Genomic DNA, 26,070 nt, shown 5'->3' with positions numbered 1-26,070 from the left:
AGTTAGTGTAATGGGGATAGGGATACTCAACGTGGGGGATGAGGAGAGTTTGTCTCTTGATTCTTGTAATGTGCTTTGACATCCTCAGCTGGGCAGTGCTGCTATTTCCCTCACCTCAGTGACTCGCTCCCGCCCCCATTTTACAGAGGGGGAAACTGAGGCACAGGGAAGGCCCAACCCCTTTGCTTTCAATGGGAGTTAGACATCTCTGAGCAGAAGTGACTTGCCCACAGTCCCCCAGCATCCCCAGGTCACCGCTAGGACTAGAACCAGGGGGTCCTGTGCACCTGTCCTGTGCTTATGCCACTAGGCCACGCTGCCTCCCTGCAGGTGCTGCCCCTCATGCTCCACTGAAACTGCCCTCGACAAACTCTCTGAGCTCAGCACTGGTGGCTCCAGCCTCGGTCTGCTGGCTGCCTTCCCCAGCTGGCCATGCTGCTCTCTGGGGTGAGCCTGTCCCCATCCCCTCAGCCCAGAAGCCCAGGGCCACCCCAACACAAGGACTACACAGGGATCCCGAGGCCCACAGTTAGGGGCCCCTCGAGTCACGCAGCTCCAGGCTAATTCACTGGCACCACCTCCCCACCCTGGCAAGCTCTCAAGGGTGGGCAGGGCTTTGCTCTGGGGCTGATGGATGGCACCTGCCTCCTGATGGTGCTGGCGAGAGCAGCCTGGCGCTGTGGCCAGCCGAGCACAGGCCGGTTATTGGGAGCATCCATCAGGTGCTGTACGTGATTGTCCCAGTGGGGCCCTGCCGCCCCCTCAGCCTCTGGTGAGCACAGCTGAGTGGCAGCGAGATCCATCACAGGGCTGCGCGGCCTCTGCTGCTGGCGTTGGGCATTCAAGGGGTGGGGGCAGGAGCCAAGCTGCAGGAGGAGGGTAGGGGCTGGAGCTTGGCTCCTCTGGGACAGACCCAGCCTGCCTGCTGCGGGGGCGGGGCACCCAGCAGACAGCGCTTGGAGGGGTGAGCCCGGCTGGTGCCACCCCAAGGCAGGGTGAGGCCAGGGCACAGGAGTGAGGATTTGTCCAGGCTCCCGTTGCCTGAATCCACCCTGGCAGAGGTTGTTGGCATCATCCCCTGCGACTGCGCAGAGGCTTTTGCCGGCAAGTGAGGTTGGCCTGAGTACGGCCCATGTGTGAGTGCTAGTGAGGTGCCCGTCGGCAGGCGTGCAAGGCTTCTGGCTTACAGTGCCCGTTGGTGTCAGCATGCACAAGCGAACATGCACGTGTGTTTGCCTGTGGGCGTGTAGTTCGGTGTCCATGTCACTGCTTTGGGCTAGCCCCAGCAGGGAGCATGCCCAGGCTACCCTGAGATCTTTGCACTGGGGGCCTGTCCCAGATGCTTCCACGCTGCAGCCGGCTCGCCCATTGCAGCCATGCCTGGCCCTAGCTGCTGGGTCTAAGCAGGATCAGACCTAGCAGCCCATCTCCCTGGCACCCCCCTCCCTTCCCCTGGCTCTGACAGGCTCCACCCTGGTAGGAGCCCCCCGTTCTGCCCAGCACATCGCTCCTCTGGCGAGGGGTGTGAGTTGCAGCTGGGGCAGAGCCCAGGAGCGATGGGGCCCAGTGGGATCCTGGCTCCCTGTCTGGGGGCGAGGGGGTGTCAGAGCTGTCCTGGGCCTAAGGGTATCTGGACACCCCTCCGGCCAAGCCCTGTGCCCTCAGCACCACCTTTCTCTAGCCCCTGGGGGGAGCTGGTCTGTCCAGAGGGCTGAGCAAACCCGATGCCCTTGGGCACTTCGAAAATCTCCTCCCCCTGCCCGGCAGGGTCTTGATCCTGTGGTGGATCTACCCTCACCCCCCATCCCCGGCCCTGGCAGGGAGAGCGGGAGGTTCTCCAGCGCTTGTGTTCCTGTCTCAGCCTGTCACTGTCACCAAGCCCCAACCGCTTGGTAAATGGGTTTCATTAAGCGGGGAAGCAGCGCCGAGGGAGCCAGGCGGAAGTGACAAGGTGGGGACCGTTAACCAGACAGATGACGCCGTGACAAATGCGTGGACTGGAGCGGGTGGGGGGATGGGGAAACCGAGCCAGTCTAACAAGGTGACCGCGGGGCAGGGCAGAGGCTGCAGGTGAGCAATCAGTGGCTGAGGGGCCCTGGTGTAACCCCCCAGTGGGCCGGCCCTGGCAAGCCGCTGTGATAAACCAGCATCAATTAGCTGTTGCTTTTAGTGGGGCTTAAAGGGCCATTTGAGTGGATTTATCCCTGTAATAATGTACAAACAGCCCGGCCCGCGGGCTCAGGCCGGTGCTGGCGCTGGATCTCCTGGGGCCGCCGGCTCCTCTCTGGGCCTAGCGTGGCAATCAGTTCTGCAGCTCCGGTCCCCAAGCCCCCGCCTTACAAATGACTGGTGAGGCTCCCCCATCAATCCCACTCGCAGAGCCCAGCCCGTGTGGTGAGCTGGGCTCTGGGTTCGGGGGGATATAAGAGCTGCAGCCGGGGAAGGCATTTGCACAGCGCAAGGCGGGAGAGGGAGCAGGACGGGGGACCATACTGCAGCCATGGAGGGGCGCCTGGCACTGCTGCTGGCCCTGCTCTCGGGCACCGTGACGACGGGCCAGTGCCTGGAAGGAGGGAGCATCTCCAAGGAGACCCTGGCGAACGAGCCCAACAGCTACCTAGAGAGACTCTCCGACTTGCTGGTGAGTGGGCGCCGCCCAGGGAGGTGGTGGCGGGCTGGGTAGGCAGGGACCACAGGTTTTGGGTGCGCACAGCTGATCGTCACTCCCCACTGGGTCCAGGCCAGTGGCCAGAACAGGGACTCAGGACTCCGGGCTCTCTTTCCAGTGCCAGAAGGGAGCGTTGGTCAGTGGTTAGAGCAATGAGCTGGGTTGTCTGGGGTCTATTATTGGCTTGCTGTAACCTTGAGAAGAACCACACCCCTGACCCCCTCTGTGCCTCAGTTTCCCCATCTTTCACAAGCCCAACCTACCTCATGAGGCTGAATTAATGAAAGGGCTCTGAGTTGCTGGTGGGAAAGATGCAACAGATGGGCAGTGGCTCCCTACTCCCCGACTTGAGTCATGGAGCACCCCCGGCATTGCAAACAATGGGAGTGGCTGAGTGCTGGGCTCTCATTCCAGGCTGGCCCTGGTGCTGTCTTGCTCGGTCTCAGATCTGATCCACTAGTTGCAAGGGGCCATGTGTGTGTGACAGGTGCTTCGCACCAGCCCAGCCCCTCCTGGCCAGCGGCGTTGGTGGCTTTGCACGGGGACAGTTATGATGCTGTCACACCCCCTCCCCCCCGCTGCCCTGCCCTGGTATCAAGCACCCTGTGCCCTTACCTACACAGAAAAGACCTTGACCCATCTGCAGTGACCCCCATCCCCAGCTGCTGGGCTCTGGGGGACCCACCCCTGAGATCATCTCCCCCAGTGGGGCTGGAGCTGCACCCGGTGCTGCAGGAACACAATGAAATCCTGTCTGTCCCAAGGCAGATCTGAGACACTGGGGGCATACCCCATCCCCAGCCAAGCAATGCCCTGGCAGAGCCACGGGGATCCATTAGGCTCTGCATCGCTCCTTGGGTGCCCCATGCTGATAGGGTGGGGCTGACCTTTTCCCCTGGGAAGCAGGAAGGTTGCAACAGACAGGGAGGAGAGACACAAGCATCTCTCCATCTGCTGGCTTCTTGCATTTCAGGTGAGGTGCCTAAGGATTTGGGCACTTGGACCCTTCTAGAATGCTGTAGGAATTGGGGGATGGGATCCCCTGGGGTTTGGTGGCAAAGCCCAGGCTCCAACCTTGAGACCAATAATATCAAAAGAGGCCACCGACCTTGGGGTGGGGTGGGAAAGAACCTCAGGCTGTTCCTTCCGAATGGAGCTAGAGCCGCCCACAAGGGGGCACTGCTGAGAATCTGGGGGCCCAAAGAATTAGTCTTCCACCCTGCCCTGGTCAGTATCATCATCCCCTTTGTACAGAAGGGGAAACTGAGGCACATCAAAGGCCAGTAGCTTCCAGGGTCACCCAGCAGGCCTGTGGCTATGCTGGGAATGGAACCCTGGTTTCCTGGCTCCATGTGCTAACCACGACTGAGCTTAGATAGTAGCTGGAGCATCTCCTGGGAGTCCATCCTGGACCCCGGTTAGCGCTGGGGGGACGGGGCAGGAGGCAGCATCCCTGTGAAGCTCATTAAAGCACATCTGTTTTTCCCTATGGGCATGGCAGCGGGGTTTGAGGTGCCCATTAAAAGGTACCTGGTGCTGCATCCAGGGGAGTCAGGGCGTGAGATGGAATCAGCCTTCCCTGTCTGCCTGTAGTGTGGTGGTTAAACATGGCTGCCGCGCCCTGTGCTCCACCCCAGAGGTAGCTGCCTCCCAGCACAGGGCAGCACCAGCCCGGGCTGCACACACTAAGGAACAGTTTGGGTTCCTGCTGGTTAAAAAGGCTGAGGAGGAATGAACAAAATTCTAACCCCCCCACCCCTGTCCCTGGGGCGTATGTGTAAATATTGCCCTTCTGCCGCAAGGGGGTGACAGGCACTCAGTGCAAATTCTTGGGAGGGGGCTCAGTGAGCCTTCATCTCCCTGCAGTCAGCCTCCCACACCACCCCCTAGATCTCTGGGGTGGTTTGGCTCTGGGGCCGCAGTTTGCAGCGTGGGGCTCTCTGCTGGGAGGCTGGACTCAGAGACCCTCGCAGGGTGAAGAGTTTGGCCTAATGGCTGGTTGGGGGCGGGGGGGCCTTGATTCCTTGATGGGAGAGTTTCACCAAGGGGAGGGGGGTGGGGGTACCCTGCCTGGCTGCCTCTTGGGGGTGTTGAGAGCCAGGCCATGCTGCCCAAGTGTGCAGGGTTGGGGGCTAATGGGCAGGGGCACTGGGCTGTTTGCCCCACTACGCTGCAGGTTGGGAGGACTGGATATGGGGGGGGGGCCAAGCACAACCCCCAGAACCACCTAGCTCCTGCTCGCCCCTGGTCTGTGCTGGCACAATCAGTGCTCTCCTGGAGCCATTGAATAGGGTGGCACTGCCCGCTGGGGGCCTAAACACCATCCCTGGGCCAAATACCCCCCCCCAACTCCTTTCCTGCGCTGGGACCCCTCTGCAGGCAGGGAGCTGTGTAACCACATCCTGTTCCCCACCCCTTGCAGCAGGAGAGTGAGGATCACGCCCTTTGGCCCCTCTCCGACACGCGCCCACCGGGCACCCTGCTTCACTCGCTGCTCTACGCCCTGCAGCGACCCAGCCGCAGCCCCTCCTTCCTGTTCCAGCCCCAAAGGTAAGGAGGGGAGAGGGGAGCACTGGGGCCCACCCACACCCCAATCTCAGCCTCCCCCGGCTGCTCTTTACAGCAGCCTGGAATTAGTGGCTCTTGGCTCTCCAACACTAAGCAGCGTCAGCCTTGCTCACTGCCTGGCTAGGAGTCCACACACCCCTCCCCCCCGGTTTTCAAGGTGAGGGTTCATTTTACCAGTATACCTGCCCCTGCCCCCCCATAGCGCCTCATACACGGGACTGGATCCTGGTTAGCTCAGGCCCCTTCCCCAGGGCTACACACTAAAGCCCCTTTGCTACTGGAAGAAGCGTCCACACTCGAGGTTAGACTAGGGGTGGGCAAACTACAGCCCGTGAGCCCTATGTGGCCTGTGGGACCATCCTGCCCAGCCCCCTGAGCTCCTGGCCTGGGAGGCTCGCCCCCTCCCCCGCAGCCTCAGCTTGCTCGCTCCGCCACCAGCACGATGCTCTGGGCAGCGGGACTGCGAGCTCCTGGGCCAGCGCAGCTGCAGAGCCTGGCCTGACCAGGTGCTCTGAGCTGTGCCGTGGCAGTGTAGCCTGGCTCCAGCCTGGCAGTGTGACTGTAGCGCTGCCAGCCACCGGTGCTCCAGGCAGTGCAGTAAGGGGGGGTCGGACAGAGGGCAGGGGAGTTCAGGGTGGTGGTCGGGGCAGGGTTTCCGGGACAGTCAGGGGACAGGGAGAAGGAGGGGTTGGATGGGGCAAGCCCAGGACTTTGGTTAGACCAAAGCAGCCAGGCTCAAGGCATCGACACTATTGTGAGCCCAGGCAGAGAGCAGTTGAGGTGCCAGAGGCCCCTGCCAGGGCAGGGGACTGAGTAGCTGAGACAAGCCCACATGATCCCAGCAGGTGACCTGTGCCCCACACTGCAGGGGAGGCAGCCCCCCCGCCCCCCAAAGGACCCTGCCGATTTGACCTGGGGGAAAATTCCTCCCAGCCCCCAGTCTGTCCCTGGTTCATCCCAGAGCATGCGAGTAAGAAAGACCCACCAGCCAGGCAACAAGAGAGGCTCCTCTGAACTGCCTCAGAGCACGGGTTCCACCCCAACAGCTGCTGGCCTGGCTCCAGCCATGCCCACCTCAGGTGATAAAGCCCAGAATCCAGCTGGCAGGACCAGCTCGGGCAGCGCTGGCACCTGGCAGCCCAGTCTAACCCTGGCTGTAGCTCCAGCAGCCTGGTGAAAGAGCTATGTGGGTGGAGACGTGGCCTGAGGCCAGCACGTGGCTGTCAGGCTGGTCCTGGCACAGGTGGGTGCAGCCCCCTTGTCCTTAGCTGTTTTGATAGCTCCGGCGGTGAATGAACAGTGGGGACGAAGGGGGCACCAGCCAAGCTTGGGCGATGGGTTGGGTCAAAGGCGCTTCTGCAGGGCTTCGTCTGTCTCCCTGCAGGTTTGGCCGAGAGACCCAGGGGAGCTGGGGCGGTGAGGGCCGGCTCAGCCAGCGGGGCTGGGACTCCATGGCCTCCCAGTTTTGGAGCATGGCAGTGCCCCAGCGCTTCGGGAAGAAGAAGTGACTCCGAGGGGCTGCTCGGCTCCAGCAGCCCTGGCCCAGATTGAAGCTCCCTCCCCACCCGTGAGCAGATTGAGCTGCGAAGACCAGCGCAGCCCAGCGGCTGGGTCACATGGCTCCGACAACAATAATAAAATGTGAGCGTCACAGCTGGGGGTGATGTGGTCAATGCTCCCGTGGCACACGACCGTTCTTCGCCTCTGGGGGCAGCACGCACCCTCACCATGACACCATCTGAAGTAGGGGAAGGAGCAGTTCTGAGCTCACCCTTGGCTCCAGCCAAATGGGCTGAACTGGAAAGGGAGAGGCCAGAGGCCACTGGTCTCTGCCTCCGCCACAGCCACAGTTGGGGGGGGGCAAGGGAGCAAAGGGCCCAGGTGGGCCCATTCCAGTGCCAGGATAGGCCAAGTTGCCCCTGCCAAACCAGTGCCCCAACGTGCCTTGGCTCCACTCGGCTGCCCACGCTCCACTACTGGCCCTCAGCTTGGCCCCCACTGCCCAGTTGCACCCACCCAGCCCAAGACTCACCTGGCCCCATCCCGTCACCCCAAAAAGGAAACACACCAACATCTTGGAGAAAACTCCTCCATCCAGTTTATTTCCCATCTCCCCCAGCACGGGTTCCGGGACTGCCCCCCACGATCCACCCCTGGGCGTCAGCACTGGTGCCCCCCCGGCACGGCGCAGATGCTGACCAGAACAGGAGACGCAAAGGCAGCTGCCCCTCCCAGAGGGGATTTGATCCTGCAGCAAGGTGCTTGTGCCCGCGGCAGGGGCTGGCTGCACCTGAATTTGGTCTTAAAAACCATTGTGTCTCGCCTTTAAGTAACAATAAAAATCTGCCCCGCCCTCACCATGCCCCCGTTCCAGTCCCACAGGGGCAGCTCCAGCGCAGACCCCTGCAGGGGGGGGAGATCTCACTCCCGGGGACCCAGGGCAGCTCCATGTTCCAAATCTGCTGGGGACCTGGTTCCTAGGATGGTGCTTTGGCTGCTGACAGCGAGCGTGTAGGGGAGCAACTCCCAGGGGGGCCAGCCCCGCCTGGGTCAGGGGGCAGTCAGAGGCTACTGACCAGTCTGGGGACAGGGGTAGGAGGGTGGGGGGCCCTGACCCTCCCTATGGCCAATAAGAACTTTTGCTCTGTGTGGCTGGAGCAGGATGGCAGCTGGGGGGTAGCATTACTCCCCCCCGCCCCCAACAGTGCAGTGGAGGAGAGCGCTGGACTCAGCTGGGGGAGGGGGGTACTCAGTGGACGAGCCCACAGCTCCCTGGAGCGCTCTCCTGCTAGGTTGGGCTACTGCACTGCCCCCACATGTGGTGGGGGTGTAGGAGCGAATGGGCCCCACCCCTGAGAGCCCAGTACATCTCTGCACCCAGAGCCCACTCAGGCCTGGTGGAGGCTGCAGGGGCAGGGCTGGCATCTCTCCTGGGGGCTCCAGATCCTGCCCCTTGTGAGTCAGAGGCAGCAGTATGCCCTGCCCTGGCCATGGGGCTGCGTGTGGGTCCAACTTGTGTCTGCCCCAGCCCCGGCCTGGGAAGGCGTGTGCCGGCGTGGCTCCAGGCACCCACCTGGCTGAGTGTCCACAGCCCCAGGGGCTCTGCTGGGCCCAGGCGCCTCCTCATTTGCCTCCCGCCATGATCTTGAGGTACTGCAGGGCGTTGCGGGCGGCGGCGGAGCGGGCGGCGGGGCGGGAGGCGGCAGAGCCGTGGCATACCGTGGTCGGCTGCGTGGACAGCTCCACCAGGCACTGGTACAGGCCGCTCAGGCTCATCTCATCTGCAGGGAGAGATGGGGCATCAGGTCCGGGGGCGCTGCAGGCTGAGCTCCGGGGGGACGTGGATGTGAGCACTGCAAGATGTGCCTGGGGGAGCTGCTGAGCCCCAAGGGGTGGGGGCCAGGGTGCTCAGGCCTGGGGGAGCCCCTGGGGGTGGGAAGCAGAGTGCTCAGTCCCTGTTGGAGGGGGGCAGGGTGCTTTTCCCACCAAAGCTGGCGTTAGCAGTAAGACTCTAGAGGTTGCTGCCCCTGCTCCCCACAACGGGCCCGAGGAGCCCCAAGCATGCAGCAGAGCTCTAAAGGGGCTGGCACAGGGCTGGGGGACCCTCGCCCCACACAGGGGGCAGTGCTGGCTCATGGGTGGAGTGGAGCCCTCGCCCCACGGCGGGACAGTGCCAGCCCTCAACAGCATGGCAGATCATTCCCGGGGGCCCAGCGGGGGCTGCATGGGATCCCTGCCCCTTACCGATGTCCAGGTAGCTGATGTCGAAGCTCTGCTCCTCAGAGAGCTCCTGCAGGAGGCTGCAGAAGCCGGCATTGAGCGCCCCCAGCGGATGGCTCTTGAGATGCAGGATCTTCTCGCCGGCCGAGTTGCGCAGCGAGTCCCAGGTGCAGCCCGAGAGCCGGCCCTTCAGGCTGTCCAGCTTGTTCCCCGCAGTCTGGGGTGGGGGAGAGAGCATCAGCTGGGGGCCCAGCTCAGCAGTGGCCGAGGAGCGAAGTGTTGGGGGAGCACATCTAGGCCTGGCCTACGCTTACAATGCTGATCTGCTGCGCTGCCTAGGGATGGGAAAAGGGACGTGCCCTGAGTGCCACAGCCCTGCCCACCTAGCCCAGGCAGGAACCCTGACTTCTACACCACAGGGCCCGTTGGCACAGCTGTGGCATAGGGTGGACAAGCCACTACTTTGAGCCCAGCTGCTCAGCACAAAGGGGCATGTTGCAGACCGGGCCTTGTAGCCTCCAGAGATTGCCACCACACCTCACCAGGCCCCTTTGTCTCTAAGCAGCATGGTGCACTGCATGCTGGGAGGTGTAGTCTCCACAGGCTGTTGTGGTAAAGCCTCCTTTCCCAAACCTGGACTTTAGCGTCCAAAATCTGGGTGTTTACCTGAAACTCCCCCAAGCTCACTACCAGCTTGGATATTTTCTCGCTGCCACCAACTAGGACTATTGGGGTTCCTAGTTACCCCCGAGTCACCCCAACCTTTCCCTGGGGGACCCCCAAGACCCAGAGCCCTGGGTCTCCCTCTCTCCTCTCCCAGCTTCCCCCCCTTCCCTGGGTTAGCCGGTGCGAGACTAGACTTCACTCCTTGAATGAAAAAACCAAGAGAGCTATTTACTTCCCCCGAGGCTAGGCATTCACAGCTAATCACAGATAACACACAAGGAGATTCCCCCTCCCTGGTCTCGTAGCAGTAACTAGAGAAAAACCTCAAACACAAGAGAACAGAGATGATTCTTTCTCTCTTTCCCCGTCCTGTTCCCGCCCTGGGGACGATAGGAAAAACCCACAGCCTGGCTTTTCCTTTCCCTTCTCTGTCTTCCCGTGAGGGAGACAGCTACCTGGCACAGAAGTTCTATCCCTTTGCCTCACTAGGAAAAGAAACTCTCACCGGTTTTCAAAAGAACTTTATATAAAAAGAGAAAGAAGATACAAAACAATAATCTTGCATGAAGAAACTCACTACAGGCTCTTGCTTATAAGAAAATATGAATAAACAGTCTGATTTAAAAGATAGCCCGATTAAACCAGTCCAGCAAATCAACATACATGTAAATACAACACAAAGCTCATCATAGCCGAATTACTTTGCTTCCTTTTTGTACTCACAGATGTTTAGGAGAAGATTTGAAAGCAGAGGGAGTTAGAAGCAAAGCTTGTTTTCTCACAGTCGAGGAAACAACAAAGACCCTGAGTATACAAATTCCCGCCCCTGACTTTTAAACAACCCAGTTCTCTGATTGGTCCTCTGGTCAGGTGTTTGGTTCCCCTTTACAGGCAAAAGAAAATTAACCCTTACCTTACCTATCTACTTATGACAGCTGTCCCCTCCATTAGAGAGGGCAAGGCCCCATTGCCTCCAGCTCCCAGCATGCGATCTGCAGTCTCCATGGGCCACCCACTCCCCTGCTGGAAGTCCAGACACCTCCCCCGCCTCCAAGCAACATGGAGCACTGCATGCTGGGAGTTGTAGTTTCTATGGACACACCTCCCCAATCAAACGGAGAGACCCCTCTGTCTCTTAGTCGCACAGAGCACTGCATGCTGAGAGGTGTAGTCTCTACAGACACACCTCCTCTATCAGAAGGTGAGGCCCTCATCTCCAAGCAGCAGGCCGTCCCGCCCTCGCCCACACTCACAATGGAGAACTGGTCCTCCTCCACCTCGGCCTCGCTGCCCTCCCGCTGGTCCATGGGCACATTGTGGATTCGCACCAGCATCTTGGCCGCCGCATTGCGCTTGGCCAGCTTCTTGGAGGTGCCGCTCCCTGCAGGGGGAGGCAGAGGGAGCTCTGTCATTGCTGATGCCCACAGCCTGGCATGGGCACTGCCTGCCCTCGGGGGAACAGGGGGTTAACTCCTGCACAGCACAGGGAAGAGGATCCCTTTGGCTGCACCAAGGGGTCCCCTAGGGCCTTGTCTGGGAAAAAATCACCAATGGGCGTGGGCCTTCAAGAGAGGCCGGGGATAGCAAGGGGCTGCGGGTCAGGATTGAGGGGCACCGGCAGAGCTGGAGTGGGAGGAGGTCAGGGCTGGGATAGCAGAGAAGCTGTGTCAGGATTGAGGGGCATCAGCAGAGCTGGGGTGGGGAGAGCCCAGGGCTGGGACAGCAGGGGACTGTGGGTCAGGACCCTGCCCAGCCCCTCCCTGGCTCCACCTTTGAACACCAGATTCACTCACCCACTTTAGGGGTGCCATGTGTCTCTGGATTGAATCTGAACAAGCCCCCCCCCACCCCACCCCAGGGCCCTCTTCTCCCCATGGGAGGTGGAGATGCTCCCATCACCCATGTCACCTCAGTACACGGCTGGCAGTTACCTATTTCGATGAACCTCTCGACCCGGCAGGTCATGGTGAATTCCTTGCGGTGGGCAGGCCCTGACTCCTGGGTGACGGTGTATTCCGGCAGCCTCCAGCCCTTCTGAACCACCAGCTCCTTGGGGAGGGAGACAACGGGGTATCATCAGAGCCTTGGCAGAATCCTCCTCAGGTAGGGGAATGGGGTACTGCCTGACCCCCACTGATCCCAGAGGCAGGCTGGCCCCAGGCACAGCTGGGACACATGGTGGAGCACCAGCAAGGCCAGTGCCAGGGACCTGGGTGTAGAGGCCTTAAGACTGGTACCAAACACCCAGGACAGGGCACTCCTTGATACCCCTTGCAGGCAGATTCCTATCCAGATAGCCTGTGACAGCAACTACCATTAAACACCAGGGACTGGAGGAGGCAGGGTAACTGGCTGGGGCAAGTCTGAATCCAGCCACAGTCAGTGCAGACCAACCTCCCCGCCCAAGCCTGACACTTAAGGGCCCATGTGAAGTTTGGGTCTCATTTAGGGCTGCCAAACTATTAAAAATATTAAATCACAATTAATTGCAAGATTAAAAAAAGTGATTAATCATGAGATAAAAAACTGAGATTAATTGCAGTTTTAATAGGACTGTAAACAATAATAGAATACCCATTTAACTTTATTATAAATATTTTTGGGTGTTATTTTTTTCTCTATTTTCAAACATATTGATTTCAATTACAACCCAAAATACAAAATACACAGTGCTCACTTTAAATTATTTTTTATTACAAATATTTGCACTGTAAAAAAAAAAGTTGTGCAAATCTACAAGTCGAAGCATGAAGGGGCATATGAATGTTTAGTGCATCTGGCACATAAATACCTTGCACTGCCAGCTACAATGCCATGAACGCGAGAACTGGCATTTGCAGGTGACATTGTGAACAAGCAGCGGGCAGCATTATCTCCTGCAACTGTAACCAAACTTGTTTGTCTGAGCAATTGGCTGAACAAGAAGTAGGACTGAATGGACTTATAGATGATAAAGTTTTACATTGTTTTGGTTTTGTGTGCAATTATGTAAAAAAACAAATAATTCTACATTTGTAAGTTGCACTTTTATGATAAAGAGATTGCACTAAAGTACTTGTATGAGGTGAAATCAAAAATATGATTTCTTTTGCCTATCTCTTTGGCAAGGCAAATATTTGTAACCAAAAATAGTAATAGAAAGTCAGCACTGGACACTCTGTATTCTGTCTTGTAACTGAAATCAAGATTTTTTAAAATGTAGAAAAATATCTCCAAATAGTTATAATAAATTTAAAGGGGGTGATTAATCACAATTAATTGTTTTAATTGAGTTAATTTGTTTTGAGCTAATCACTTGAGTTAACTACAGTTAATTGACAGCCCTAGTTTGATTGTTTTTATCATTGTCGTGCCTAGAGGTCTCAGCTGAGATCAGAGTCTCATTGTGCTGCACAGACACCAGGTGAGACAGCCCCTGCCCCAGACAGAGAAAGGAGGGGAAACTGAGGCATGGAGTGGGGAAGCAATTTGGCTGAGATCAGTAGCAGAGCCAGGAAGAGAATCCAGGTCTCCAGAGTCCCAGTCCAGTGCTCTAGCCATCAACATATGCATCCCTATGTCACCATAGCAACCTACCTGCTTTGCAGACTGGCTCAGCAGAAGCCATGGAAACCGAGAGCCCAACCAGGGTAAACTCAAGGGGAGGGTGGGGACTTTGCCCAACAGTGCCTGGGCTGCCCAGTGTCTGTAGTTGGGGACAGCCCATCTGGGCAGAGGTCCCAAGGGGGTTAGGAACCCAAATGCTATTGGAAGGGGTCCTCACATGGCACAGCCGATGCTGAGAGACTCACCCTTCAACAACCCCACACTTGAGGGGCTGAGGGAACCTGACTGCCACAGGTGAGACATATGGGACTGGGCACACCAGCTGTGGTTTGGTTCTTCCAGTAACAATCCTGGGATCTGAGAACTTCTGAAAGGGGCCAGCTGGATAGCACTGGAGTTCTGTAGCCACAGGGTGTGGGGCAGCCCAGGCAGCCCAAGTCCTGCCCCGAACCACCTGCTAGAGGGACCCCTGTCTGCTGAAGCTGTTAACAGAGATGGCAAAGCCTCAGATCCACCCATGAGCCATCAAACCGCTGTCAGGATTTGGGCCCAATCAACCCGTTCCAGCCACTCGGCTCCATCTGGCCACGCGGGGTCTCTGGTACTCGAGGGTGATGAAACCTTTTGCTTCACTAGCTTCGTCCCCAACCCAACTAGCCTTATCTGGGGCACTCCCACTCCCCATAATGAGCAGAGGCCCCCACCCCACAATACGAAGTGCCACAACCGCACCTACCTGCAGCGCCCCCACGGGGTTACACTCCGACTGCTGCGGCGAGACGGGCGACTTCACCTCCATCTGTGAGCTTCTGAGTGAGACATAATGGCACCCAGTGAAGGGGGCTGAGCATGGATTTGAGTGAATTTTGGGTGCCCAACTTGGGACCCTGAATATACTTTGGCCACCCTCGAGGGCTCAGAAACAGGAAACTGGCTTAAGAATTGGGTGATTTTTAAACAATAATCACTGTTGGGTTCTTACAGTTGCCTAGTGGTTACTAAATCTTTTGCAGCTCTTCTAGGCAACATCCAGGGCAAGACACTTATCCAGTTTTTTAATGGAAGCTGAGATTCCCTGTGAAATAACATGACTCCAGGAGCTAGGACTTTAAGAACAAATACCAAATAGCACGCAGATTGGCAGTACTGCTGATAGGGCCCTGATACTCAAGTTCCTATCAGGCACTAGCCTATGGGCCAGGCAGGCAGGGGGACTACATTGCCCACAACCCCTTGCGAAGCACTCTACTGTCCCAATGAATCCTGTGACACAGAGTCCTCACCAGGCTTCTACCTACACCCTGGATCAGCCAGAGGATTACATTACCCACAACCCCATCCTGCCCCAATGCATGCTGGGATATGGAGTCCCCACCAGCTCTTATAACCAAACCTCTATGAGGTGTCTTTAAGTTGAGCTCCCCCACCTTCCGACCCCAATGAAAAAGGAGGTGTCACAAGATTATGCTGGGTGACCTTGGCCCAAAGCCCCTCCCTGTGACTTTCCCTTTTACCTGGGAGAGGCGGCAGGCAAGATAAGTGCTGCGGGGGCCGCCGCGGTGCTGAGCTGAGAAAGGGGCTCTAGGGAGAAAGGAGAGCTTTGAAAATAAAAGGTGACAAACATTAAAGCAGGCTTCATGCCTCCGAGCACAACAAGAACCAGCTCTTTCTACCGCTAAACGTTTGGGTGTGGCACCACTTGGGGGCAAGAGAGGGATCGCGGGGACTAGGGATGTTTTAGTAACGAATAATACCACCACCCAGCTCTAACGTAGTGCTTTTCACCCACGGATCTCAAGGCACTTTAATGAGAAGATCAGTACCATTATCCTCATTTTACAGCTGGGGAAACTGAGGCACAGAAAAGGGAAATGACTTGCCTATGGTCACCCAGCAGGCCAGTGGCAGTGCCAGGAGCAGAGTGCAAATCTCCTGAGTCCTAGTCCAGTGCTCTAGCCCATAGGTTGCACCAGCTGGGGGACTGTTTCCTCAGCTGAGCTTCTCCATCCTCAACTCTTCCCCCACACCCCACCCAAATCCTCTCTACTCTGACAGGACTGGAGTGGGGAGTAGAGGATGGGTTTGGGTCTGGATGTGAGTTTGCAGGTAAGGGATCAAAGAAGTTGGGAAGCAATTTAAGCAAAGCCCCAGGTCCCTGCTCTGTCCCCCTCACCTGGATTCCTCCAATGCTGCTGGCTCCAGCATATTTCCCCCTTTCAGGAGCTTTAAGGCCACCTCTGCTGCCTTGTGCTTGGCTGCCTTCTTGCTTGGGCCTTGACCTGGAAAGCAGGGTGTCTAGCAGTCAGAGCAGTGGTGGGCTGGGAGTCGGGAGTCCTGGGTTCTGTTCCCAGCTGTGTCACTCAGTTGCTCTCTGTGCTAGTGATAGGTCAGCAGCTCCCAAAAGCCGACAGCCTCAAGCCCCCAAGCAGGGCAAGGAACTCTGTCTCCATGGCCCATTCTGCCCTGAAGAGTGGCCCAAGGGGGGCTGGCAACTGCCAAGAATCAGGGAGGTTATTTCTATGATGGAGGTACCTGTGCCACAGGAGCTGGGCTGAGACCCAGCCAACTCCCTCCACTCAGAGGCTACTAAACAAGACCTTAAGTGCTAACAGCTGAATCTAAGACCTTGAGGCCCTGGGATCCTCCAGCCAAGGATGCCCCAGGCATGGTCCAGATCAGGAGGCAAGAAGCTCCGAGTTCCACCTGCAGCCTGAATGGGACCCATGCATCAGGATGATGACTCCCATCCCCCTCAGAAAATCTTAGTCACCACCCCCTACCCAGGGTATAATTCTAGCCAAAGTCCCCTCCCCCATTTCCCCTCAGCTAATTATAGCATTAGCACCCTGCATAGCACGTCCACCCACAGGGCTAAAAGGACTTTATAAAAAAAAGCCCAGACTAGAGGCCAAGAGTCCTGATCCACAGCCCCTCTGGCTCCAAGCACTAGTGGTACCTTTAAGGCAGAGACACGACCTGTCAGCAGGAGGCAGCTCAGGATCAGGCCCCTCAAGTGGGTGGCAGTGTCAAGGTTGCCCCTGTTTGGGAGCAGTATTTACCCACCTCCCCCAAGGGTAACTGACCAGTGCAGCTGATGTCCCCGACAGTCACTCGGAAGGTGAAGTTGGGCTGATGCGCTTGTCCCTCGGCTTTGAGTAGATCATACACGGGCGTCTTGCCTATTCTTGTGCCATACTCCTGGAGAAGGCTGATCGGGGTCTTTCCGGGATTGGAGGCAAGCATTTGCTCTATACTGGGGTGGGGGACACAACACAGGGATAGGGGCTCAGAAACGACCACAGATCAGGGCTGGCCCTGGGGCATGAAACACCCAGAGCCCCCCGTGATGCCCCCCGTGTATATCCCCTCAGGACCCAGTTGGGTGGTGGGGCTCAGTGTGAGAAGCCGTCCTGCACCCCCTACCCCTGCCCGAGGATACCCCAGTACCCAGTGGGAGCAGCTTTCTCCACCCCACGATCTCCCACCCCCATACCCAGTGGGGTGGGGGGCCCATGGGAGCACGTGTCCCCCCCCCCAGCTCCCACTGGGGTGGTGGGAGGAGCTGCCCCCCCAAGACCCGCTCCCAGTGCTGCAGTGGGAGGGGCTGACCCCCTAGAAGACTCCCCGTGGTGGGGGGCAGTGGGAGGAGCTGCCCCCCAAGATCCCCCTCCCCCTCCCAGCGGGAGGGGCTGACTCCCTAGGGGACCCCCGTGGGGGGAGGGGCTGCCCCTGGGCCGCCCCTGGGCCGCCCCGTTACCTGGGGAACCCGCCACTCTTCTTGGTCCCACAGGCCTCGTCCTCCTCACTCATTCCCTCCTCCTGCCCCACCGGAGCCACCTCGCCTGCAGCCCTGGGTGGGAGCCCCTCTCCGGCCAGCGCGCGCCGCCACCGACAATGGCTGGGGAGGCCGCCAGCGCCGCCCAGGGATCCCTGGAAAATGGAGTCCGTCCCGGGGACTCCGGCCCCGGCCCAGCGGGCAGGGGGACTACATTACCCACAACCCCCCGCGCAGCAGGGCGCTGCCTCGATGCATCCTGGGACATGGAGTCCGCGCCACGCCCCTCCATGGGGCCATGTGGGCAGGGAAGACTACATTACCCACAAACCCGTGAGACGCACACGGATGGCCCCGCTGCACCCTGGGACATTGAGCTCCAGTCTCTGAGCCTAGGCGGCAGGAGGACTATATTACCCACAATCCAGCGCGGTGCGCTCAGCTGCCCTAAAACCCGCTGCGATTGGTATTTTCTGCTTGCCTTGCAGCCAAGGAAAAGAATGGGCTGGAGAACTACATTACCCACAGGCCCTTGCGCGCAATAAGTAGGGGAAATGGCGGCCTTGCGGGACGGAGCGTTCTCGTTAGCCACAGGCCGGGGTCGGCTGATGTCATTGGTGAGACTCCGCCCACCTATGAACTATCTTCCATGTGATTGGCTGCTATTTCCCATGTCCCGCCCTAGTGTCCAACCCGCTCTTTTTATTGGGCAAACCGATATTGCCCCGCCTTCCTCGGCCCGTGATTGGCTCGTTCCTTCGGTGTTGTCAATGGGTGGCTCACATTTACTACCCTGGCGATGGAGGGAGCGTTATTGAAATGGACCAACTACCTCTCGGGTAACGGCCGGGGGGGCGGGTGTGGGAGTCCCCTGGCCTGGGGGGGCCGGACCGTCCCCCGTCCATGTGACCCTCCCCCCCCTCCGACCCGGGCCAGGTCCGTGTGACCCTCCCCCCCACCCCCTTGAACCGGGCCAAGTCCCTGTTACCCTCCCCTCCTCCCCCTCGACCCGGGCCAGGCCCCTGTAACCCTCCCCTCCTCCCCCTCGACCCGGGCCAGGCCCCTGTAACCCTCCCCTCCTCCCCCTCGACCCGGGCCAGGCCCCTGTAACCCTCCCCTCCACCCCCTTGAACCGGGCCAGGCCCCTGTAACCCTCCCCTCCTCCCCCTCGACCCGGGCCAGGCCCCTGTAACCCTCCCCTCCACCCCCTTGAACCGGGCCAGGCCCCTGTAACCCCAACTAACCCGGGTGAGGTCTGTGTGACACCCACCCCCCCAAACCGGGCCAGGTCTGTGTGACATCTCCCTCTTCCCCCAAAACCGGGCCAGGTCTATGTGACCTGCCCCCAGCTGATCCGGACCAGGTCTGTGTGACCCTCCTCCCCTGAACTGGACTAGGTCTCTGTGACTCTCCCCCACCCCCGTCCACGAAATGGGCCAGGTCTGTGTGACCCTCCCCACAAACCGGGCCAGGTCTCTGTGTCCCTCCTCTCCCCCACCCCCAACCGGTCTGGATCTCTGTGCCCTCCTCCCCTGACCTGGGCCTGCTCCCCCCGAACCGGGCAGGTCCATGTCCTTCTCCCCAAACCAGGACAGGTCCGTGACCACTGGATTCACTGCCCCTGAACCAGGTTCACAGGACTGTGACCTGGACCCCCCCCCATGCCAGGCTTATGACTTCCTTCAAAGAGGGTCTGCCTCCTTCCCTTTGAACGGGGCCAGCTCTATGACCCGCTCCGCACGTTTCCAGATGGGATGGGAGGACCCCACCGTCCCTTCCCCCAGAAGGATCCATGGTGGCACCCACCTCTCTCCCGAGCTCTAACTTGGCACAAAGACTAGCTGGCCCATGGGCCGCAACCTGTTCCGTTCTGAGAGCCAGATGCCAACTGGGTGCAGGGGCCACTCTGTGCCTGGGGGGTCGTGAGGATGCAGAGTTTGCTTGTAATTCTCCCCCTTATAGGGCAAGCAACACGGGCGGACTTCAAAGGGGGAGCGGTAGCAAATAACCTGCTGTCCTCTCCAGCACCCCTGGGCTGTGTCCCCCTAGAACCCAGCCATGGGGAGACATCCTGGAATCCAACTGCCAGACTTTCCAGCACTGGGCAGCTGCCGTGGGGCCAGAAATGGGAGAGGCCCGGGTGATGTGTATCAGCTGGCAAAGCGCTGGACTAGGTGGCTGGCCAATCTGCTCTGGCTAAGCCTGTGTCCCCGTGGGCATCGCCGGGCAGTGGTGGTGGCAGGATAGGACCCGCCAGCTGCTGAGAAACGTCCTCGGTTCTGTCCTGCTGGCCCTTGGATGCTTTGCCTAACCCACACGCCTCCTGGGTGTGGCGTTCTGTCCCATCTAGTGGCACGGAGAGGAAGAGTGCGATAAAAGCCTAGTGGCTGTTAGCTAAGGCTGTAGAGTGAGATGGATAGAGATATATCAGAGGTCTCAGGTTAGATCCTGTGCCCCGACAACCGGGGTCTGTCAGCGTTACATTTGCACATCTCTAGCCCCTTGCACTGGAGCACGTCACCCCCATAATACCCCACATACAGACACCGCTGGGGAAGCGCCGTGTCGGGGGCACAGACAGGGATAGGACCCAGGAGTCCTGACTCTGAACCGTCTCCTCTCCCACAGCCAGGAGTAGAATCCAGGAGTCCTGCTTCCCGGCCCGTTGCTTGAAGCACGAGGCCCCACGCCCTCCCAGGGCTGGAAATAGAACCCAGGAGTCCTGGCTCCATGCTGTAGTCACCAGACTGCCCTGTGCCTTATGTGAGCAGAGCTCCTGTGCACCAGGCGGCAGGCGAAGGAGCCGGGCTCCCTGGAGGAGAGAAGCGCCCTGGCAGGCGTTGGTGGCGTGACTGGCTTTTCCTTTCCCCTGTAGGTTGGCAGCCACGGTACTTTGTCCTGGACAGCGGCATCCTGTCCTACTACGACTCTCAGGACGACGTGGGCAAAGGCAGCAAGGGCAGCATCAAGATGGCCGTCTGTGAGATCAAAGGTTGGTGCCCTGCTGGGTGAGACGCTCGTGCGGGTAGTGGGCGGCGATTGGACCAGGAGGGGCTGCCATGCTGCGCTGTCGACTGGGATCCTGGCAAGGCAACGGTCCGCAGTTTAACGAACACTTGGGGGCCAGATTCTCCAATGGGCCTTTCCCATCCCTTGCTGCTCTCTCCAGGGCTTTGTCAGATCTAGTACTCAAATTCCAGAAAAGAGTGTGTGGCTGTTGGAATCAGGCATCGAACCCACGTGTCCTAGTGCGCAGTCTCCTGCTCTAACCACTAGACCTCACCCTCCTTCCAGAGCTGGGAATAGAACCCAGGTGTCCTAATGGTCAGTCCCCTGCTCTAACCACTAGACCTCACCCTCCTCCCAGCGCTGGGAATAGAATCCAGGTGTCCTGGCTCCCAGGGCCTTGCTCTAGCCACTGGACCCCACTCCCACTCTCCTCCTGAAGAAACCCTGGGTCCCTAGACTCTGGCTGCAGAGCTGGATCGTGTCATGCAAGGTGAGAACAGACTCTGCTACCCTAGCACTGGACGCTCGCCCAGCGACTGTCTTGTCCCTACAGTGCACCCCACCGACCCCACGCGCATGGAGCTGATGATTCCAGGGGAGCAGTATTTCTACCTGAAGGCAGGGGGTGCCGCAGAGAGGCAGAAGTGGCTGGTGGCCCTGGGGAGCTCTAAAGCCTGTTTGGGTGACAGCAGGAGCCAGAAGGACAAAGGTGGGTCCTCCCTGAAGGGAGGGGGTGGGCACCGTGCCAGGGAAACAGTGATCTCCGTTGGGGTGTGGCAGATCTGGGCCTGGGATAGCAGGCAGGGGGGAGCTGTACGTCAGGAGTCAGGGACAGATCGAGAGGTTGGGGGAGCCCAGGGGTTGGGACTGAGGGACATCGGCAGAGCTATGCCTGCGGGCCCAAGACTGCAGCAGCAGAGGGGTGTGGTAAGCCTGGCTGCACCCTTCAGTTTTGCGGTGGAGCGGGCAGCAGAGAAGGGCTCAGGTGCGAGCATTCCCTCCTCTTTAGTAAACAGTCACTCATCTGTGCCTGCAGAGAACCGGAATTTCATCCTTCTGACCTGCTGGTTATGGAGTGGGGCCCCAGTAGTGCACGGCCTGACCCCAAAGCCTCAGCCCCCTAGAGGGTACTGTGCTGCAGGGAGTGATGGTGGTGGGGGCTCAGTGAGGGGGCGCACTCTCCCCTTGCAATGAGCAAACAGACCCCAGAGTACAGTGCTAGTAGGCACTAGTTTGCAGAGAGAGAGGCTCAGTAGGAGGCGCTCTCCCCCTTGTGTCAGCGCCCAGAGCAGCACTATGGGGTGTTGTGCAGGAGAGTGGGTGACTCCAGCAGGGGGCACTTTTTCCTCTCTGGATCAGTGCTGAGCTCAGTGCCACCACACAGGACAGGTCCACTTGTTAACAAACCCAATGCACGCTGTAAGAACTGGGGCATCAACCCCTGTGTCCTAGCTAAATTCCAACGTGGGTCATTCCATTCTGGCTCCCCTGACAGTTTCTGCTGGATCCTCTGTTTTTCTTCACTTCCTGTCTTAGACTAGTGCAGCGTTACTACAGGTTGTTAAACGGATGCTATGTTCCACCCCAGAGGTGGCTGCACTTCAGTGGCAGGGGCAAAGCAATCCCTGCATATACCATACAGGGCCTGGGGCTTCCAGGGGAGCAGGATAGGAATGAGGCAATGTTGATCTTCCCCGTCTCCCTCCAGACATGCACTTGAGCAGTGAGTCCCTGGGCCGGAAGCTGTCGGAGCTACGGCTGTACTGCGACGTGCTGACTCAGCAGGTCTTGGACGTCCAGGAGTCCACACAGCCCCAGGACAATGGCTCCCCGCTCGATATCGAGGTTCAAAGGGAGTGGGGGGAGGTTAAAGGGGAGCTGTTGGGTTTTAGGAGGATCTGGAGGACACGAGTCCTGGCTACCCTCTCCCTCCTGCCGTGGCCCAAAGGCTGCCTGATTCCAGCAGCTCAGAGAGGGCTGCGGCATGCAGTGTAGAATCAACCAGCAGAACTCACCGCTGCAGGGCTGTGCTGTGATACCACCACCTCAAGTGGCGGGGATCCTCATGGGGTATGAGGCTTCGCAGCATAAGCAAACAGGGCGGGGTCCAGAAGGGAAAGTGTGCATGGATGTGAGCCCCCGATCTAACCACTAGACCCCACTCTGCGCCCAGTGGCAGAGAAAGAATCCAATAATCCTGATTCCCACTCCCCTGCTCTATCCGCTAGGCATGACTCTCTCCCCAAAGCTGCTTCTCTTCTGAGCAGTGCCTTGGCACGCATGTCTATGATGCAACTGAGCCAGCTAAAAAGGGGCGGGGAGGCCACTAACTCACTGGCTGGCCAGGCCAAGTCACTGCCCCTCGGTTACCCCACCTGTACAGCAGGCTTGGAGAGGCTGGTGCTACAGAAGCACAAAGGATTGTGGGTGGCCGTTCCTCTCGGTAACCCTCTGTCCTCCCTACTCCCAGAAGATGAACGAAGCCTCCTCTCTGCTCAGAGCCACCTGCAGCCAGTTCATCTCCACGCTGGAGGAGTGCATGAAATTCGCCAACGCCCGCCTGGCACCCGAGCTCTACCAGCCCTCGCCGTCCCCCCTGCCTCAGGACTTCGTGGGCACCAAACTCCCGCATTCCCATAGAGTAAGAGCCTCCCTGGGGCAGGGGGGCAGCATTTGGACAAGCAATGGCATCTACATAGGACAGATCAGAAATCCAGCACGTTTCACTTCTTTGCCAGCCCCAAGTGCGGGGAAGGGCTGTGTGGGTCGGCTGGGAGCTAGCCGGGCTCTGGGCATGGCCCCAGAGAGGGCAGAGCCCGGGAAAGCTTCTGAGCACAGTGTCTGGGGTCAGTTTATCCTCGGCCTCTTTGCTAAGGACATTGCTATGATCCCAGCATGGCTCAAGGCTGGTCCCCCCGGCAGTCATCAGATTTGTGCCCGCGCTGCCAGTCTGAGCTGGATCTGAACTAGCTCCAGAGCCGCCTGGTGCTCCCAGCTCGCTCAGTTCCATCTGACCCTCTCCCACTTTCTGGCCTCGCAGGTGAGACGCTCCCTCAGCCACACGGGCATCGTGTCCCCCGACAGGTGAGCAGGTTGGCCGTGGGGGAAGGGAGGGAGGCTTCCAGTGGCGCAGCTCTGTGCTGGGTGAGGATCCTGCCGTCCCTGCGCTCGGCTGGGGTCTGAGACTGAGCGGGATGTGGGCACAGGCAGGCAACCGGCTTCTGGGTCCCCACGACATGGGTCCTGGCTCCCTCCAAGCCAGGCCCTCGCCCTGCATGGTGCCGCCCCAGCTCCCCTAGCTGGAGATGGGGAAGGTTCCCAGATCCCCTTGGGTGGGTAGACTGGATGGGGTGGGGGGAGCAATCAGCCAGGCTCTCCCTTGGGTGCCACGCTAGGTGCCCACCCCAAGCCAAGGCTCTCACCCCGCCCCCCTCTCACAGAGGAGCAGAGCCGCCCCGGCCCCCAGTGCCGCCACAGAAGGGCGCCGTGACAGTGGTGCGCAACCTGGAGGAGATGGTGATGTTCCGCTCACAGCACTGGAGCCAGCAGGGCCCCGCACCCGACAGCCCTGTCGGCACCATCGTGGAGGAGAGGGAAGGTAGGCGCCATGGGGCAGCCTCCCTGCCACCAGGGGAGGCCAGCACAGTGCAGCATGGTCACATGGCCAGCTCGGGCGGGGTGGGGCTGGCTGCTTGTCCCATTGCAGATGATTACAGGGATTGAAGGACAGCATCAGCCCCTGACCCGCCCCAGCTCCACCGCAGAGGGCACTGTCTTCCCCCCGCCCCCCGCAGCAGGCTCTGCCTTTCCTGCTGGCCTTGCCCCACACTAGCCATGCCCCAATGGGCCCTTTGGGGCTGAGGTTCATGGCTCCCATGTGTCACACTCCTAAGCTATGTCTCCTGTGGGCAGGTGTCAGTCTCCATGCAGATGGACAGCCAGGGCCCCATTGGTGAGAGGGGAGCAGGGGAAGCAGATTCTAGTGGACAGAGCACAGGCCTGTGAGCCAGGACTCCTGGGTTCAATTACCAGCTCTGCAAGACAAGGGGCGTGTCCCTCCCTGTGCCCCAGTTTCCCCCAGGATGGCAACGCTGACAGAGCCTCTGGAGGTGGCAGTGGTGGGTTAGGTGAGGCTGTCCTGCGCAGGAAGTAACAGGCGCTGAGTGACTCTCTCTGAGGGTACCTTACGCATGCCCCCTGCCTGATCCAGCCTGGGGACTGGAGCCCCGAGCTAGAGCCCCCCAGAGGCCAGAAGCTGCTGCTCTCCCTAATTCCTCCTCCCCTCCCTTGCCAGAGGCACCGCTGCCCACGCAAGAGTCCCTGGTGGAATTGGCTGGCAGTGACAAGCGGAAGTGAGCGGCACCAAGATCCGGGCACTGCATCCACCTCACGTTGGGGGCTCAGGAACATCTCAGGCCCAGCCCTGCGAGAGCACGGCACTTCTCTGTGCTTGGGAGCTGCCAGGGACCAGCAGAGAACAATGGGGCCGTGTTCTCCTCCCAACTCCTCAGGCTGGCCCCCACCTGCTTCTCCCCTCGCCCTGCGCTGGTCCCAGCTCCGCAGGGGCGGAGTGGTGCCCTTCTGGGAAGGGAGTAGCATCTAGCAGGTAGAGCAGGGGACTGAGCATCAGGATGCTTGAGTCCTGTGACCCAGGGCAGGTCACCTCCATGCTCTGCGTCCATTTTCCCGTCTGCAGGGAGGAGGGTCTGGAAATGGCTTGGATGTGCAGGCAGAAGAGGGCAGAGGGGCACTGCGGGGTGGTATTGATCAGCGGGTGCCATGGGTGGTGGGAACGCAGGATCTCCGGGATGAGGGGACAGAGCTCCCATCCTGGGGTGGGGCAGAGGGGGCCTCGTCCCAGGAGCAGAAGAGCTACGTTCTCCTTGGCGCTGATCTCCCCTGGCGCCTGTGCTGGCCTTATGCCCTGTCCCTAGGTCTGAGGGAGAGGGAGAGAATCTGCTGAACATGGAACTGGAAAACTGCCCCCTCTTTGCTCCCCAGCCCACGGAGCCCAAACGCCTCCTACTCCGGCCTCTTGTCCCCTCCACCTTGCTTTGATGCTATGCATGATGCCATCAGTGCCGGAGAGGGGGGATCCGGGGTGTCTGCCATCACCAGCCAACACAGTATTAGAGCCTCAGAGAGCCAGCCAGCATGCGGGGGCTAATGGCCAAATATGATCCAGCAGGATCCCCTGTAATCCGTGGGAGCAGAGCCGGTGTCCCCATTATGTGGCGTGTCAGGGGAGAGCTCTCCCTGCCCAGGAAATAGTACTGCCCCCCCAAAATGGAGCTCTGAGGGGATCTTGCTCTTCTACCCCTCATCCCATCCAGTTGGTGCCTAGTTCGGTGCCATGGTGCATCAAAGCACCTCTTACAACCAGGCTTCACCCAGCAGGGGGCGCCCTCGTCACTTTCTCGCCACAGCCTCTGGATCCAGCAGGCAGGTGAGAGGAGGCTGGTTCCTCTGATCTGGCAGGGCGCCTCCCTCTGGCCAGTTCCCGTCTGCGCCCCGCTGACGGTTCAAGCCAAGGCCAGAAGCGAGAGCCCAGCTGGCCCTCCTGCTGCAGGGGCTGCTGGGAGCAAAGCGTGCGTCTTGGGGACAGTAGAAGCAGAGGTGAGAAGAAAGATGGTGCCAGGGGAGGGTTGGCTCCTCCCACCCGGACTTCACCTGAGTCAGGTGACTGCACCCAACGCTAAACTCTTTGAACACTACAGCAAGGACCTGGCCGATTCTAATGGAGCTGCAAAACGGTCCCTGCTCTCGTCCTCTGGCTCTTTGTGCTTTGACACAGGATTTTGTGTCACCAGGTTGGGGCTGTTTTTTTGCCGAGGGAAGGCAGCTGTTTCTGCGGAGAGCTCTGCCAAAGATCAGGCCTTGCAATAAAGACTCTAATTTTGAAACAAGTGGCTCGTCTCCATGTCTCTCTTTCCCCCTTGGGGGGTTTCCCCCAGGGCCTGTCGAAGGAGCAGCTGCACAGTGTGGGAAGGCGGCTCTGGAGTCGCTAAAGCCTGAAATTGCTGCAGAACGAAACTGCTGCATCGGAATCGGCAAGCGAGAGGAAGTGCCCGAATCTTCGTGGCTCTGACCCAAACCGCTGGGTCGTTCGTGGCGGCTA

General features: G+C 59.4%; 3 protein-coding genes across 7 annotated transcripts; 2 read left to right on the top strand and 1 right to left on the bottom strand.

The window, feature by feature from the left end:
- The first annotated feature begins 2,452 nt into the window (after window positions 1-2,452).
- Window positions 2,453-6,889, top strand: NPFF (neuropeptide FF-amide peptide precursor). Its single transcript, XM_032786666.1, has 3 exons — window positions 2,453-2,641; window positions 5,091-5,218; window positions 6,621-6,889. The coding sequence occupies exons 1-3, from the start codon at window positions 2,501-2,503 to the stop codon at window positions 6,742-6,744; spliced, it is 393 nt and encodes a 130-aa protein (XP_032642557.1). The 5' UTR covers window positions 2,453-2,500; the 3' UTR covers window positions 6,745-6,889.
- Window positions 6,890-7,311: 422 nt separating this feature from the next.
- TARBP2 (TARBP2 subunit of RISC loading complex) lies at window positions 7,312-17,157 on the bottom strand. The gene is made up of 9 exons (XM_032786731.2): window positions 16,926-17,157; window positions 16,252-16,421; window positions 15,342-15,447; window positions 14,683-14,766; window positions 13,905-13,977; window positions 11,554-11,671; window positions 10,876-11,003; window positions 8,981-9,173; window positions 7,312-8,517 (listed from the first exon to the last, which is right to left on the bottom strand). The coding sequence occupies exons 1-9, from the start codon at window positions 16,976-16,978 to the stop codon at window positions 8,360-8,362; spliced, it is 1,083 nt and encodes a 360-aa protein (XP_032642622.1). The 5' UTR covers window positions 16,979-17,157; the 3' UTR covers window positions 7,312-8,359.
- Window positions 17,158-17,672: 515 nt separating this feature from the next.
- On the top strand, window positions 17,673-25,859 carry LOC116828471 (pleckstrin homology domain-containing family A member 3-like). 5 transcript variants are annotated; one of them, XM_075061269.1, is made up of 8 exons: window positions 17,673-17,782; window positions 19,819-19,935; window positions 20,506-20,661; window positions 21,661-21,797; window positions 22,426-22,593; window positions 22,993-23,036; window positions 23,393-23,550; window positions 24,247-25,859. In XM_075061269.1, the coding sequence occupies exons 1-8, from the start codon at window positions 17,743-17,745 to the stop codon at window positions 24,306-24,308; spliced, it is 882 nt and encodes a 293-aa protein (XP_074917370.1). In that variant the 5' UTR covers window positions 17,673-17,742; the 3' UTR covers window positions 24,309-25,859. The 5 variants fall into 5 exon arrangements, with proteins under 5 accessions (XP_074917370.1, XP_032642627.1, XP_032642628.1 ...); XM_032786736.2 differs by having other exon boundaries at window positions 22,423-22,593; XM_032786737.2 differs by lacking the exon at window positions 23,393-23,550 and having other exon boundaries at window positions 22,423-22,593.
- The last annotated feature ends 211 nt before the right edge of the window (window positions 25,860-26,070 follow it).

Source organism: Chelonoidis abingdonii, chromosome 26 (assembly GCF_003597395.2).
Source record: "Chelonoidis abingdonii isolate Lonesome George chromosome 26, CheloAbing_2.0, whole genome shotgun sequence".
Lineage (NCBI taxonomy): Eukaryota > Metazoa > Chordata > Testudines > Testudinidae > Chelonoidis > Chelonoidis abingdonii.
Note: the sequence above shows the minus strand (reverse complement) of the source record. Positions and strands in the feature narration are given on the sequence as shown.

Bases quoted from the DNA above. Each gene is read 5' to 3' on its own strand.
- NPFF (XM_032786666.1), top strand. From the start codon at position 2,501: ATGGAGGGGCGCCTGGCACTGCTGCTGGCCCTGCTCTCGGGCACCGTG. The intron at 2,642-5,090 runs GTGAGTGGGCGC...CACCCCTTGCAG, and splicing joins AGAGACTCTCCGACTTGCTG to CAGGAGAGTGAGGATCACGC. The intron at 5,219-6,620 runs GTAAGGAGGGGA...GTCTCCCTGCAG, and splicing joins TTCCTGTTCCAGCCCCAAAG to GTTTGGCCGAGAGACCCAGG.
- TARBP2 (XM_032786731.2), bottom strand. From the start codon at position 16,978: ATGAGTGAGGAGGACGAGGCCTGTGGGACCAAGAAGAGTGGCGGGTTC. The intron at 15,448-16,251 runs GTCAGTTACCCT...CCTGCTTTCCAG, and splicing joins CGGGGACATCAGCTGCACTG to GTCAAGGCCCAAGCAAGAAG. The intron at 11,672-13,904 runs GTAGGTGCGGTT...TCCCTCCCCAAG, and splicing joins ACCCCGTGGGGGCGCTGCAG to GAGCTGGTGGTTCAGAAGGG.
- LOC116828471 (XM_032786733.2), top strand. From the start codon at position 17,743: ATGGAGGGAGCGTTATTGAAATGGACCAACTACCTCTCGG. The intron at 17,783-19,818 runs GTAACGGCCGGG...TTTCCCCTGTAG, and splicing joins ATGGACCAACTACCTCTCGG to GTTGGCAGCCACGGTACTTT. The intron at 21,798-22,422 runs GTTCAAAGGGAG...CCCTACTCCCAG, and splicing joins GCTCCCCGCTCGATATCGAG to AAGATGAACGAAGCCTCCTC.